The sequence below is a fragment of the Betta splendens genome, chromosome 4 (genome assembly GCF_900634795.4).
Source record: "Betta splendens chromosome 4, fBetSpl5.4, whole genome shotgun sequence".
Taxonomy (NCBI): Eukaryota; Metazoa; Chordata; class Actinopteri; order Anabantiformes; family Osphronemidae; genus Betta; species Betta splendens.
The window spans coordinates 28,680,659-28,693,587 of record NC_040884.2 but is presented as its reverse complement, the minus strand read 5'-3'; the positions used below and the strand labels follow the sequence as shown (position 1 = coordinate 28,693,587).

The 12,929-nt window shown below is 46.2% G+C and overlaps 2 protein-coding genes across 4 annotated transcripts in view; one reads left to right on the top strand and one right to left on the bottom strand.

The window, feature by feature from the left end:
* The window catches only part of gabrb3 (gamma-aminobutyric acid type A receptor subunit beta3), a 25,559-nt gene extending 15,417 nt beyond the window's left edge, over positions 1–10,142 (bottom strand). Inside the window, exons 1-3 of one of the 3 annotated variants that reach the window (XM_055508065.1) lie at positions 1,051–1,166; positions 514–649; positions 376–423 (exon numbers count right to left, since the gene is read on the bottom strand). In XM_055508065.1, the coding sequence (XP_055364040.1) occupies positions 376–423; positions 514–649; positions 1,051–1,144 (278 nt within the window). In that variant the 5' untranslated portion in view covers positions 1,145–1,166. Of the gene's footprint in view, positions 1–375; positions 424–513; positions 650–1,050; positions 1,167–9,778 lie in introns of those variants that run through there. The other 2 variants (XM_029146283.3, XM_029146284.3) reach the window with 2 other exon arrangements.
* gabra5 (gamma-aminobutyric acid type A receptor subunit alpha5) lies at positions 1,918–12,929 on the top strand. Its single transcript, XM_029146291.3, has 10 exons — positions 1,918–2,057; positions 2,369–2,559; positions 2,704–2,828; positions 3,269–3,336; positions 3,932–4,152; positions 5,847–5,929; positions 8,740–8,883; positions 10,795–10,947; positions 11,028–11,239; positions 11,327–12,929. The coding sequence occupies exons 2-10, from the start codon at positions 2,474–2,476 to the stop codon at positions 11,615–11,617; spliced, it is 1,383 nt and encodes a 460-aa protein (XP_029002124.1). The 5' UTR covers positions 1,918–2,057; positions 2,369–2,473; the 3' UTR covers positions 11,618–12,929.

Sequence of the window (12,929 nt, the reverse complement as noted above, 5' to 3'; positions counted from 1 at the left end):
ACAGATGCACACAGATCATTTTTTTGTTTCCATATATATGCAACATATATCTACTGACCTCCTTGTTTTGTAGGTCTAAAGTGTGTGTGTGTGTGTGTGTGTGTGTGTGTGTGTGTGTGTGTGTGTGTGTGTGTGTGTGTGTGTGTGTGTGTGTACACTCTTTGACTTCTATTTATTGCTTATGTGATCCTGATGAGATGTCTTTTAGGCCCTTTCCTGTTACATGTTACCTCTAACCTTTTTATAGCTTTTCTTTTCCTTCTGAAAAATCTCAGGGTCTGTTTAGCCATTAAATAGACTGGGCATCTGATACTTTCATACAATTTTCTTTTATTAATATCCAAAAGACAACAACATAAAGGAAGTGATTCTTACCTTGTATCGTAAATGGCGTAGAGCTTTTTGTTCCCATCAACAGCGTTCCTGTCAACACAAGAAGTCAGTGTTACGATCTGCATCAATACATTGACATGACCCTAATTCTGGTAGAAATGAAAGATGACATATATTTACTGCAGGGTTCTGTTTGGACTGTACTTTTGGTAGACATGTGTGGGATATTGTCTCCTCTTGCAATCTGGACCATTCACCAAGAAACTGCTGTTATTTAGGGTGTGTCCCACATACAGCATGTCAGAATGGCTATTGGCTGAACCATCAAAAAAATGACGTGTTAATAAAGCAGTTTAAAACACACACAATCACATGACTGGTAATGAGATGCTCCGGTCTCACTTTTACTCTTCAGATTTCAATACCCTACATCAGGCTACAATCCAGCATCAGTTCTCACTGTGATTTCAAATGTAAAATGCATTTACTGTAAGAAAAGTTAATATAATGTGCGTTTGTTTTAGCTTATTAAGAAATTGTGTCCTGGTTCTGATTTGATTTGATAAGTAAACCTATGCACTATGTTTGGGTCACTTATTGTACGTGATCTGTCTATAAACCTCATTGATGCCACTGTTCCTACTAGATTTGGGCAGTTGAGTGTATTCAGTGTCACTGCATGTCATTTAAAACAACAACGTCAGATGCAGTAAAAACCTTGGCCAAGCATTTCAATTTCCATTCTATCCATAATGCACAGAGGGGTGTTTTCTGTTTGGAGACCCCTCTGCTTGTCTTTGCAGCACTCCATTCGCTCATTGCTTCCTTTTCTTCCTGCCTCTCCGTCATCACCTGCTTCTCCCACCTCCTCACACCCTCTCCCCTCCACTGCAGCCTATCCTCTCCCGCACCGCTGCACGCTCATCTGTTCAAATGTCACTAAAGTCTATTTGCGCTGCGTAGAGTCCTGCATGCTCCGCAACGCTGGCTGCGCACTCGCAGCTCCCCAGTGACCGAACTAGAGGATGTTCACTCAGCACAAGTGTTGGGAACTCTTGATTCTCTCGTTGGCATCAATTCAATCGCTCTGGGACTGAATACACCCCGCTGACAGCTACATTTAGTCGCTATGTTTTCCTCTCTTCCCGACGTGCACGCCAGTGCTGGATGAAGGCTCCTCCACAATTGAAGCCAGATTTTGAAATCCATCGCCATCTGCGTGCGGGGAATCTGCGGCGCCGGGAGAAGTTTGACTGCGCATCGTCTTGCGTGGTGAGCTCTGGCAACTGCGGCTCAGCCTCTGTGCGGCAGAGCGTCGTTATAGGTCAGCGGGAGTTGTAGTGGGACGTGTGCGTATTTGGAGAAGAACAGGCTACAGTGGCGCACAGTGCAGCCGAGGTCCGTCGCCGCTGCGCCGCGTAGACGCTTCACACCGTCCGCGCACCGCGGGGATGAACGCCGACGGAAAAGAGGTACACGCACTTTGCTCTGGGCAGAATTCTGTGCACGAGGCAGTCGTGAAGGAGGAGGACGCGGTCCGGCGTGCGTGTAGTTGCGGCCACACTGAAGCCATTTGCTGTAAATGAGGAGTCCGGCTGCGGCAGAGCGAGGATTGCGGGATTGCACAGGCTTTTCACGCGTGCACCTCCGACTGGCCACGCGGTGATACAGTAGGAACCATATCTCAGCTCGAGTCCCGTCAGAAGTGCTACAGAAAACGCGAAGTAAGAGGCCCGTGCATCCGGATCGGAGTCTAACAAATAACGGACAGAGTTTACAAGTCTGATAAGGAAATGAGAACTTAAATGCAGGCTGCCGTCTGCAGGACGGGCAGATGCTGCCTGTGCAACTATGCACAGATGGAACCAGACTGCTGCATTACATCCACCTCCATCCTGTGTATTTGCTTTTTTATCATTTATCGGCTTCTCTCCTACGCGCTAAGTGCAGATCGTCCGACGTAGTGAACGCCTGCGAATTCAGCTGTTTTCATGAAGCTGCGCTCATGTGTGATTTGTTATTATGTGTTACTTAGCTCGCGCTTTGAGACGGAAGGGAGGACGCGTCATTGAAGATGGAATAGGTGTCAGACGAACAGGGACAAGAAGACTCGGTTCATGAAGCACGACTTGTTTCAGGAATGGGCGATGGAATGTGCTGCCACAACTTCGCAATGAGGCGCCTGTGGGTCTGTGTGCTGCTTGTGAGCACCACCTGCCGTCCGAGGTATGGAACTGACTCCGGTGATGCTTCTTTGTCAGGACTCCACAGCAAATCATTTTAGTGAACACCAAAAGCTTCTGTAATAAGTTGGTTTCAACTACTGTATTGATTTTAAATTATATGTATTTTATTGTAAATCATATTCAGCCTCTCACAGGAAGTAACTGGAACTCCCAAGGAGGCTGAAATAAATGACAACATTACCGTCTTCACGCGCATCCTTGATGGTCTGCTGGACGGGTACGACAACAGACTGCGTCCTGGACTTGGAGGTGAGCCCACTAAACGTATCACCTTCAACACAATTTTGTTCCTGTCATACAACTTCTGCATCCTGTGATGTACTTGCCTGAACCGCATGATCAGGCGTGAGGGAGTTTAAGTCCATGCAAGTGTTTCAGTTGTGGCTGATAGTCAGTATTATGGCCATGCTATGCAAACCTTAAAAACCTCTGATAATATGATGGCAACAGTCTTTTAATATCTCTATTCACACTTGCAGTCATTAGTGGAACTCAGTGGTTTCTAGTAGTATTTGATAGGTACAGTAGTAAAATGTGAGTTGGGGAGTGTGGTATATCATTTTTATTTCTTCTGTTAAAGTTACATTAGGTCATCATATTCAGAACAGACAAGGCTGAATATATTGAATATAAGTATTATGCACATTCATTGAAGTGACAATCTCAAATAATGCTGTCTCCTCTTACAGAGAAGGTGACGGAGATTAAAACCAACATCTTTGTCACAAGCTTTGGTCCAGTGTCAGACACTGAAATGGTAAGAAGGGCTTTATACTGTATATAAAGAGGTCAAAGGATTTGAGGTCATGTGACAACTTTTTGAAAATGACTAACTGACCTGATATTTGAATGTTGAAAGTAAGACATTTTGGAAATTAAGCATTTTAAAACAAGCTTTTAAAATGACCTTTTGACCTAAACATTGTCATATGCTCCACGTGTCGAACAAGATGCTGCTGAGTCTCTAAAAATGCTTTGTAATGTTCTGCAGCTGCAGTAACTAATTAGATGAGTTTAGTGGCCAACAAGCTTAATAATCAGCTCATGATGATTTGTGATATTCTTTAGGTGAAAACATTAAAGATGCGATCATGCCAGCATTCATTAATAGAAATAAAGGAATGGTAACCATAACAGCTGGTGGGTTTCTTCCTCCTACAATAACAGCAAATTTGAATGTTTTTGTTCTAATGACGTCACCTGGTGCTGTGCGACAGTGATGGATTTCCTTTGTCACTCTATTGATATGTCATAGATCCCTTGGCTATCTAGGCTCTAGCTATCCTAGTTGCGGCGCTGGTGGGCATGCAGTACTGTATGTACTGGGTATGATGTGATGCCTCCCTCTGCAGGAGTACACTATCGACGTGTTCTTCCGTCAAAGCTGGAAAGATGAGAGACTTTGCTTCAAAGGCCCGATGGAGATGCTTCCCCTGAATAACCTTCTGGCCAGTAACATCTGGACCCCCGACACCTTCTTCCTGAACGGGAAGAAATCCATCGCTCATAACATGACCACGCCTAACAAACTGCTGCGGCTCAAAGACGATGGGACCCTTCTGTACACCATGAGGTGAGCGGTGCCACAGTTAAACCCTCACAGGCCGATGACGTTGTCTAGAAACCTTATCCAATTAAGTCCAGAGACATGAGAAATAAAATAAAATCAATCTATCTATCTGTTGTAATTGTTTGGTAATGGGTTTTAGGAGCCCTGCTGCTGTAAAACCCCGTCTCAGTGATGCAGTGATGCGTCATCGTGCTGTCTGGTCACTGGTCACCTGGAGGTCAGAGGAATAGTTTAGTGTGACCCAACGCTTTGGATGTTCCACTGCTCCACATTATAGAACCTTTGGCTTAAACGGAGCACAGAATTCTTTCAGTCAAAGCAAACTACTTTACCCATTTACAGAACATTTTACAGTTCACGCTGCAGGAGGAGACGCTCAATACTCGACAGAAACACCTCATTTCCATTCACTTTCATTTTTAGCACTACGTCATCATCTTATCAAGACAATGAATCCTCTAAATCAAATATTAACAAAGGAAGTTGGAGGAAATGTACTTGGCTGCTTGTCAAAAATGAATATTGATCCACGTTGGAATAGCTACAAATCTACAGCACATTTGCGAACACTAGAGCCGTTTCACTAGAGCTGTTAATGCGTCTGTGTTCTGGGAAGAAGACTATTACGGAAACATTTCATGCATGCGTCACTCTCCTCTCCTGGCTGTTCAGAGAACAAGTAGTGTACAGTGCCCTGGCTAGTGTTCCATGAAAATACCCCCTCAGAGGAAGGCTCTTCGATTCAAGCAGTGCAAAGCTCGCAGTAATACCGTCAGTCACCACAGGGCAAAGAACCCACTTGAATCTGCAGCATAACCTGTACATGTATGTGAAATAACAACCATGTCAGCATGTTCCTTGTTCTGCTAGTCTGCACTGTCATCACCACTCATTATGATTTATGTGTCTTATATATTTGACTAATTAAAGCCATTTAGCACTGTCTCATGTTCAGGAGCATGTTATTGTTATATAAAGACAAGACCATGTGATGTCATCAGTTCACGTCTGTAAAATCAGAAAGGAATGAAAATGAAGGAATGAAATGCTGCGGGTGCTTATTTAATTCAACCAGTCTTCCATCAATTTTCACTACAGACTCTCAAACGTTGCAGTACACTTATTATTATTATATGTCACTGAAAAACATCTGGGATAAATGGCATAAAAAGCAGCATTTAAATGTCACAGCTGGTCAATGTGCAGCTGATTAGCTTCCGGGGTCCTGTTTATTCACACGTCTGATTATTTCTAGGATAAATATTAAGCATTCAGCTCTACTGTAACAATAGATTACTGCGGCTCTGCCTTTTGGTGGCCAGCAGGGGGCAGTATGGACTCAGAATGACGGAGCCTTCCTCACCAAGTAAACGCAACAAATACTTATTGACTTATTGACTGTGTGCTCTACTGCCTTTCTACAGGCAGATGGCACCGTTACTTCATATAACAACCCTCTGAAGTTTTCCCAGATAATTCCAGAGCTGACTTTTAGCACACCATAACATCATTCTGCCTTAATAGATATCATCAAGAGTCCCTGGTGGCTCAGTTACTTATTGCTCTGTGTTGGGGAAATTACATTTACTGCTGTTAACCTTTTGAGACACACTAATGAGAAACAAGACTCAACTCAAATGAAACAAATCTACAATAATGATATATGATGATGATGATGGCCTGTTTATTTCTTCCAGACTCACTATCTCAGCAGAATGCCCCATGCAGTTGGAGGATTTTCCAATGGACGCCCATGCTTGTCCTCTTAAATTTGGCAGCTGTGAGTAAAGCCTATGAACAAATGCAGCTTTTCAATGATGCGGGAAAAGTTGCATTGTATTTTTCCAGTGTATTTTTGTCCCCCGGTGAGAATTGTGGCGTGGCCAGGTCTTACATAGGAGCGCCTGTACCCCACTGTGTTTGACAGCCTGTGTCCCTCAGGTGCGAAGCTATTTTTGTTGCGATGCAGGAGATAACCATGAAGCCACTGACACCCTGCTCCTGATTAAGCCATTAATCAACATGTCAGGGTTGCTCTGCTGCATCCTCCAATGCCTCAGCTATATTTAATGGGAATTATTTCACACACACACACATGCACGCACACACACACACACACACACACACACACATACACACACACACACACACACACACACACACACACACACACACACACACACACACACACACACACACACACACACACACACACTACAAGTAAGATAACCTTCAAACATCCTGCACCATGTACATGCTTAGGTAAACCGCGCTTGTGGCTGGTGCCCAGTCTTCCCATGACTCCTAAGCTAGTTAGGCTGCTGCAATCAGCTCCAGGGCTATAAAAATGTCTGGGGAGCTCCTGTCTTGGAAGCTTAAGATTAGCATTTAAGGTGTTCCCCAGTGCTGATGTATGGAGGGTTAGCTCAGGATTCAGACGCAGGGCCACACCCTCTGTGTCTTGACATTTACAGTGCAGAGCTGCTTTGGCCAGTGTGACCTGCGGCCGAGGCCGTGGGTGGGGATGATCAGAGCAGCTCACCGAGGCTGTATGAGCTCCAGTACTACAGGTAGAGGAACTAAGACAACGGAGGTTCTACAGTTCCTGTTGGAGCTGCAGGCCGAGCTCAGCACTCAGTTCAAAGAGAAAACTGAAAAACTGAAACAGAACTAACTTTGACTTTGTTTACACTGATTGTCCTTTGACCTGATGGACGGCCAGCAGCTATAAGCTCAAGTGACAGCAGAGCTTCAGTGTCACGTTAATCACCTGTCATGGCCTCAGCCTGACTCCATGTAGACGCAGTTGTATCTCTGTTTACAGGAGGCGGATGAAGTTTAAAATAGTTTGTATTACATCAAGACAAGCAGTGAGACGTGGTTCATTGAAGGAACTTCACTCTTTTACTTTTATATTTATGTGAAGATAATGTCTGGAGACTTTTTAGCTCCCTGGTGTATTTAGACAGTATGTTTTGTGTGTACGAAGGCAGAATTCTATGAATAGTTGTATCCTGTCTTATCTGTTATCTGTCATCTATAATACACGTAGGAGAAAGTCCGCAACAGCACAGACTGAGGCTGTGAACATACTGTATGAGAACCTCATGGACTGTAGGAAAGACCTCAATAATAGGAGGAGAGTATCTCCAGTGAACAGTAAACCTGTGAGGACAATTGGATGTTTAATACTGTACATACACAAACTGGATAACTACACAAACCAGCCGTGCACCTGTAGTTGTGAGGCGCTGGCATGTTTGTCTGGTCACTTCCTGTTCCGGTTTCCTGTCAGTGTTACTGTCACTGGCTTTGTCTGATTATTCCATCTCCCTTTCTTTGTTTCCTGTCATCAGAATCTAAATGAATCTATATTATGAATCTATATGATGACGTCACTCTTTTGTATTACTTGTTCAGTCCAGGTTTTAGTTTTACTCACTTAAATTATTTTTACTCTTGTATGTTTGAGGTCATGTTTGTTCAGTCAGGCCGTCATCTCTAAGGTGAGTGAGGGCCTAAATGAGTGGGTTTGTCGGCCTCATCTGTAACAACAGTACATGCAAACATGAAAGGTCTTACAAAGTTTGAGACAGAAGCATTACAATATCTAATTTGAGAGAAGGAGAAACAAACGAAGAGTAGGAGCAGGTAGGGGGAGGGGAGACAAGTAAACAACTTTTGGAATTTGTACTTCCTCTACCACCACCTTGAATTTTAAATAAAACATTTACTGTAAGAACAGACTTTCATCTTCAATTTAAGGGGTTTGACAAATAACCTTCTTTGTTGGATGAAAATCTGTTCTTTGACTTGAAGTCTGGAATCTTAGACTCAAATTCAAGCTCATGCTTTTGGTTTCTATACCCATCATTCTGGTTCCTCATACTGTAGGTTCCATTAGTGCTGATCAGGTTTTTCTGGCAAAGATTTGAACTTTGTTATATTTATGTGTGTAAAGCATCTGTAAACTTCTACCATCATCCATCTATCATTCAACTAGATACCTGAAGAGACCTGAATCCACCAAACGTATTGTGAAGCGTTTCTTTTGCGGGTCTAGCAGCAGCTAACAATTCTGAATTGAAGCAGCCTGTGACACATGTTGCTGAGTCAGCTGATTGAAGCCATGAACAGTGAGTGAACTGTCTTTGCAGCTACTCTTTATCTTCGCCTGTTGAGGAGCGAGGCTATTTGCCATCAGAGTTCAATCAGTTCACAGTCAAACATGGTCTGAACCTGCTTCTCTAAACTGGACCTGACTAGAAAATGTAGCGTTTGCGTAACTGTTTTCACGTAACAAGTCATTTATCAAACTCATCTTTGCTCGAAGGAAAGTAACAACAAAAGCTGGTATTGAACATGATAATAACAGAGTGAACATGCACTGAGGGCAGAGGGCATTAACGTGTGCTATTATTAGACGATAGTATAATTTTTGCTTGAAGAGCCTGAGTTCTCTTGATTTAAACAATAAAATGAAATCAATGAAAAACCCATATTGGTGCTTATTCTGCTGTTTTGCTGATCAGTCAGTCGGTCACCGTTGTTCTACTGAACGCAGTAACGCTCCTCTGATCTGTGGCTTAGACGCGTACCCCGTCTCAGAGGTGGTCTACACGTGGACTCAGGGAGCGGCCAAGTCGGTGGTGGTGGCCGAGGAGGGCTCGCGTCTCAACCAGTACCATCTCATCGGTCAGACTGCGGGCACGGAGGACATCTACACGAGCCGAGGTAAAGACACGCCGCCCGTCAGGCCGGAGCAGCCACGTTAAGCCCCTGATCCCACCCCACTGTATGATTCAAGGCTTTGTTATTACTGTGATGTTGTGACAAGGAAATGATTTCAGATCAAGCTGGACAGAGGCAATGAATGAATCACAAGGATTTGAGAAAACCTCCCACACATGGCCAGCTGTCGCTTGGGCGGCTGGAGAAGCATGAGGGGGGGCAAAAAAAAAAAATCACTTATCTGTGGTCTGAGCCACAGGGTCTGTAGGGTTAATCCGTGCGCAGGCCCATCGGTTGTGCTTTTACTAAATGACGTCACGGCGTGGGATTGGCTGCTGCCGTGGAGACGCGGGGGGGAGGGGCCGGGCTGCATCCGCCTAATTCTCTTATGTAAAGAAGTACGATAATACACTTGTGCTGGCCGCTGGCGGCAGCTTCGTGGCAGGGGAGGCGTTCCCATCGCCGTGGGGATCGCTGCCGGCCGGCGTGCAGGCGCCGCCGCCAAAACGCGTACGCTTGACGCTAGGCTACGCTAGGCTTTCAACGGGGCGTCCTCCCACACCCTGCGCTGACCCGCTACAGAGGAGAGACGCACCTGAGCGGCGTGGCCTCAGTTAGCACGGTTAATCTGAGGTGCAAACCCTCCTTAACCAGCCAAGAATAGCTCAGCAAAGGGCTCACGCGGGCCAGGGATGACCTTTGACCCCGCGGGGTTAAGCCAAAGAGGATGAAAATAGAGACTTGGGAATAGATCTGATGATAGGAAACACTTAGTGTCAGTACAGGGCGCAAACACACACACACACACACACACACACACACACACACACACACACACACACACACACACACACACACACACACACACACACACACACACACACACACACACACCTACCAGTTGACCAGCATGGCCGCGTTGTTCTCCGCTATGAACGGCAGCTCCCCGCACGCGCGCCAGAACCCAGACAGTAAAATCCACCAGAGCCGCATCTTTTCACGCCGTGGGGGTTTCCATTCGCTTCCGAGCCCAGCAGGCGGTCAGATGAGGCTGAGGGCGGGCCGGTCGTGCCACCACAGAGCAGGGCCGCCGGCTGGCACGGCGGGCGTCCTCCTCATGATGCCCGTGGGTCAAACTCTCGCCCCGCTCCTCCTCAGCCCCCCTCCTCCGCTCATGTGTCCACCTGCTTGTGTTGCAGTCACCACCGGCCCAGGTCTGAGTCAGCGCACGGATACGTGTCCCCCGATCAGCTGCGGCCCGGTCTGACAGAATGGGACGGACTGCCTGTTACACGCTCTCACACACATTAGAAAGAGAGAGAGAGGGGGGAGAGAGAGAGGGAGAGCGAGAGAGATACACAGGATGCAGATTGTGACAAGGGATTAGCGAGACAGAAAAATCCGATTTTGCCTGGAGAAAGCAGCAGTCATCTGTGGATTTTCTATAGTTTATCAGCCTCCGCAGCTCGACAGGATTTTTGAGAAAAAAACAGATTCCTTCCCATGCAATCTTCAGTCTGTTAACAGGATATGATGATTGACCCTCCAACCTGTTTGTCTGTGCCGTTCTCGCTTTGTGCACACAAACAAAATCGTTTGTCCGGTGAGGTTCAAACATTAAATAGTTATAATCACATACTTTTTATTAGTTAGTTAAACCGGTGAGATTATGGTCTAAATGAGACAGTGAAGTCATTTCAAACCCAAAATCCACAGGTTAAGGTTATCCAGACCACAGAAGCTCACCTGTAAAGTGGGGGGGGGGGTGTTTAATGGATTCTCTCATATTTATACTTCTATAAATACTACTATTCATATCAATCATAATATATTGTATTTATCCCTAAATGTCTTGGCTTGGGTTTTGGCTACACACTGTACACACTGTAAGTGAAAGTCTTCCGTTTCCTGCAGGTCAGTACACAGTGATGATGGCCCACTTTTACCTGAAGAGGAAAATCGGCTACTTCGTGATCCAGACCTACATGCCGTGCTTCATGACCGTGATCCTGTCGCAGGTTTCCTTCTGGCTCAATCGAGAGTCGGTGCCGGCGCGAACCGTTTTCGGTGGGTCCCGAACCCCGGCGCCTTCTTACTCCGCTGTGCCTGGGTGCGTCTGACCTCTGAACTCTCCCCCGTCCCATCAGGTGTGACCACAGTGCTCACCATGACCACCCTCAGCATCAGCGCCCGGAACTCGCTTCCCAAAGTGGCCTACGCCACCGCCATGGACTGGTTCATCGCCGTGTGCTACGCCTTCGTTTTCTCCGCCCTCATTGAGTTTGCCACCGTCAACTACTTCACCAAGAGGAGCTGGGCCTGGGACGGGAAGAAGGCCATGGAGGCCCAACAGCCCAAGGCATGTGCAGGGTTCTTCTTTGTCCTCTAGTTAGTGTTTTGATCGGTGCAGCTTTAAAAAAAAACTCTTCTTCTTCCTCATCCACAGAAAAAAGACCCTTTGGCTCTTTCCAAAAAGCCCAACAACACCTGCTCCACCGGGGTGAATTACACAGCCAACCTCACCAAGGACGCGTCCATCGCCACCATTTCTAACAGCACGGCCGTGCAGCTCAAGCCCTCCGAGCCCAAGGCCCCCGACCCCAAAAAGACTTACAACAGCGTCAGCAAGATCGACAAGATGTCCCGGATCGTCTTCCCGGTGCTGTTCGGGACCTTCAACCTGGTTTACTGGGCCACGTATCTGAACCGGGAGCCGGTGATAAAAGGCGCCGTGTGAGCGGAACCCGTAACTGCATCATGATCAGAACCAATGCCAAGCGCCTCGTCCTCATCCCAGACGTGTTTCTAGACCTCTGGACTCTGCATGTGTGTTGCTTTAGGGACACGTTTGCCTTGTGTTTGAACGTTTATCTTCCTTGTTTCATTTTAGATTCCTCCCTCCCGCTGATAGTTTCCATTTTTAGCATTTTGCCGTTCCTATTTCCCCCTTTGACTCCACAGCAGGTGACGGCACGCCGGGGCCAAGTGCTATGCAAAAACATCCTCTCCATCTTAATCTACTCGCCACCGGCTTCTCCCCTCGCGACTCTCACTCCGTGGAAGTGGGCTGAGGGTCCGGGAACGCGGGCCCGGGCCCAGGCACATGGGACCTTCCTTCCTTGTTAAAAGCAGATGAATAGCCATGCTCAATGTGTTGCCTTGGGTGAGTGCGACAGCTCGTTACGAATGCACTGAAACCCGCCTGCGGGTGCATTCACCTTTCTGCTCATTTCTTTTGCTACTTTTTCTAGAAGGGGCAGCTTCCCGCGTATGTAAATAACGACGAGCAGGTTTACTGTATAGTGGCAGCTTCTGTGCGTGCGGTGCTAGTTAGGAAGCGTGTAAATACGCCAGCTCCTGTGGTCCAGTTCCAGCAGCGCGCTGTTCCTCCAGTGCTTCGCAGGCCAGGCTGGGAGACGCAGTACAAAAGCTTGCGCTCGAGTCTCGCAGTGCTTCTCTAACCATTCGGTTTTATAGATGACTTTGTTAATTAGGCTTTGATGATCACCTGCCAATATTGTTGATAACATAACTCACTGCTGTGTCTGCAGCAGGAGACTGACTAAGCTCATTTATGCTCATGTTATGGAACAAACTGAAGATTACAATGTTTCATTTTAAGGGTTTTGAGCGGTGACACAAAGGAGTGGAGTGTTAGTAGCACAGTTGTGTCACATAACCAGTTGTGTTATATTATCATATTTAAGGTGCAGGCTGTTCTTCAAATGCAAATATCCGAAGCAATAAATAATGCTCATATGAATAATGACTGGTGTTGAGGGTTATACGTTAACGCTGCACCTTCATTTTGCTGATGTCTTTTGATCCTGATTTGATCCATTTGACAATGCTGTTTTTCTATAAACTCTGATTGTGGCCCCGCCCTGCCCTCTTTGGAAGCACAGCGCTCTGGTTGTATTTAAGGTATTAGTTTATTTATTTATTTTGCATTAGTGCAGATGGAATGGAAACCAGGCTGGGTCGTGCGTTTGTTTCTCTCTTCAGTAGATATGCATAAGCTGATTGGAAATAAAGCTTCACAGATTCCG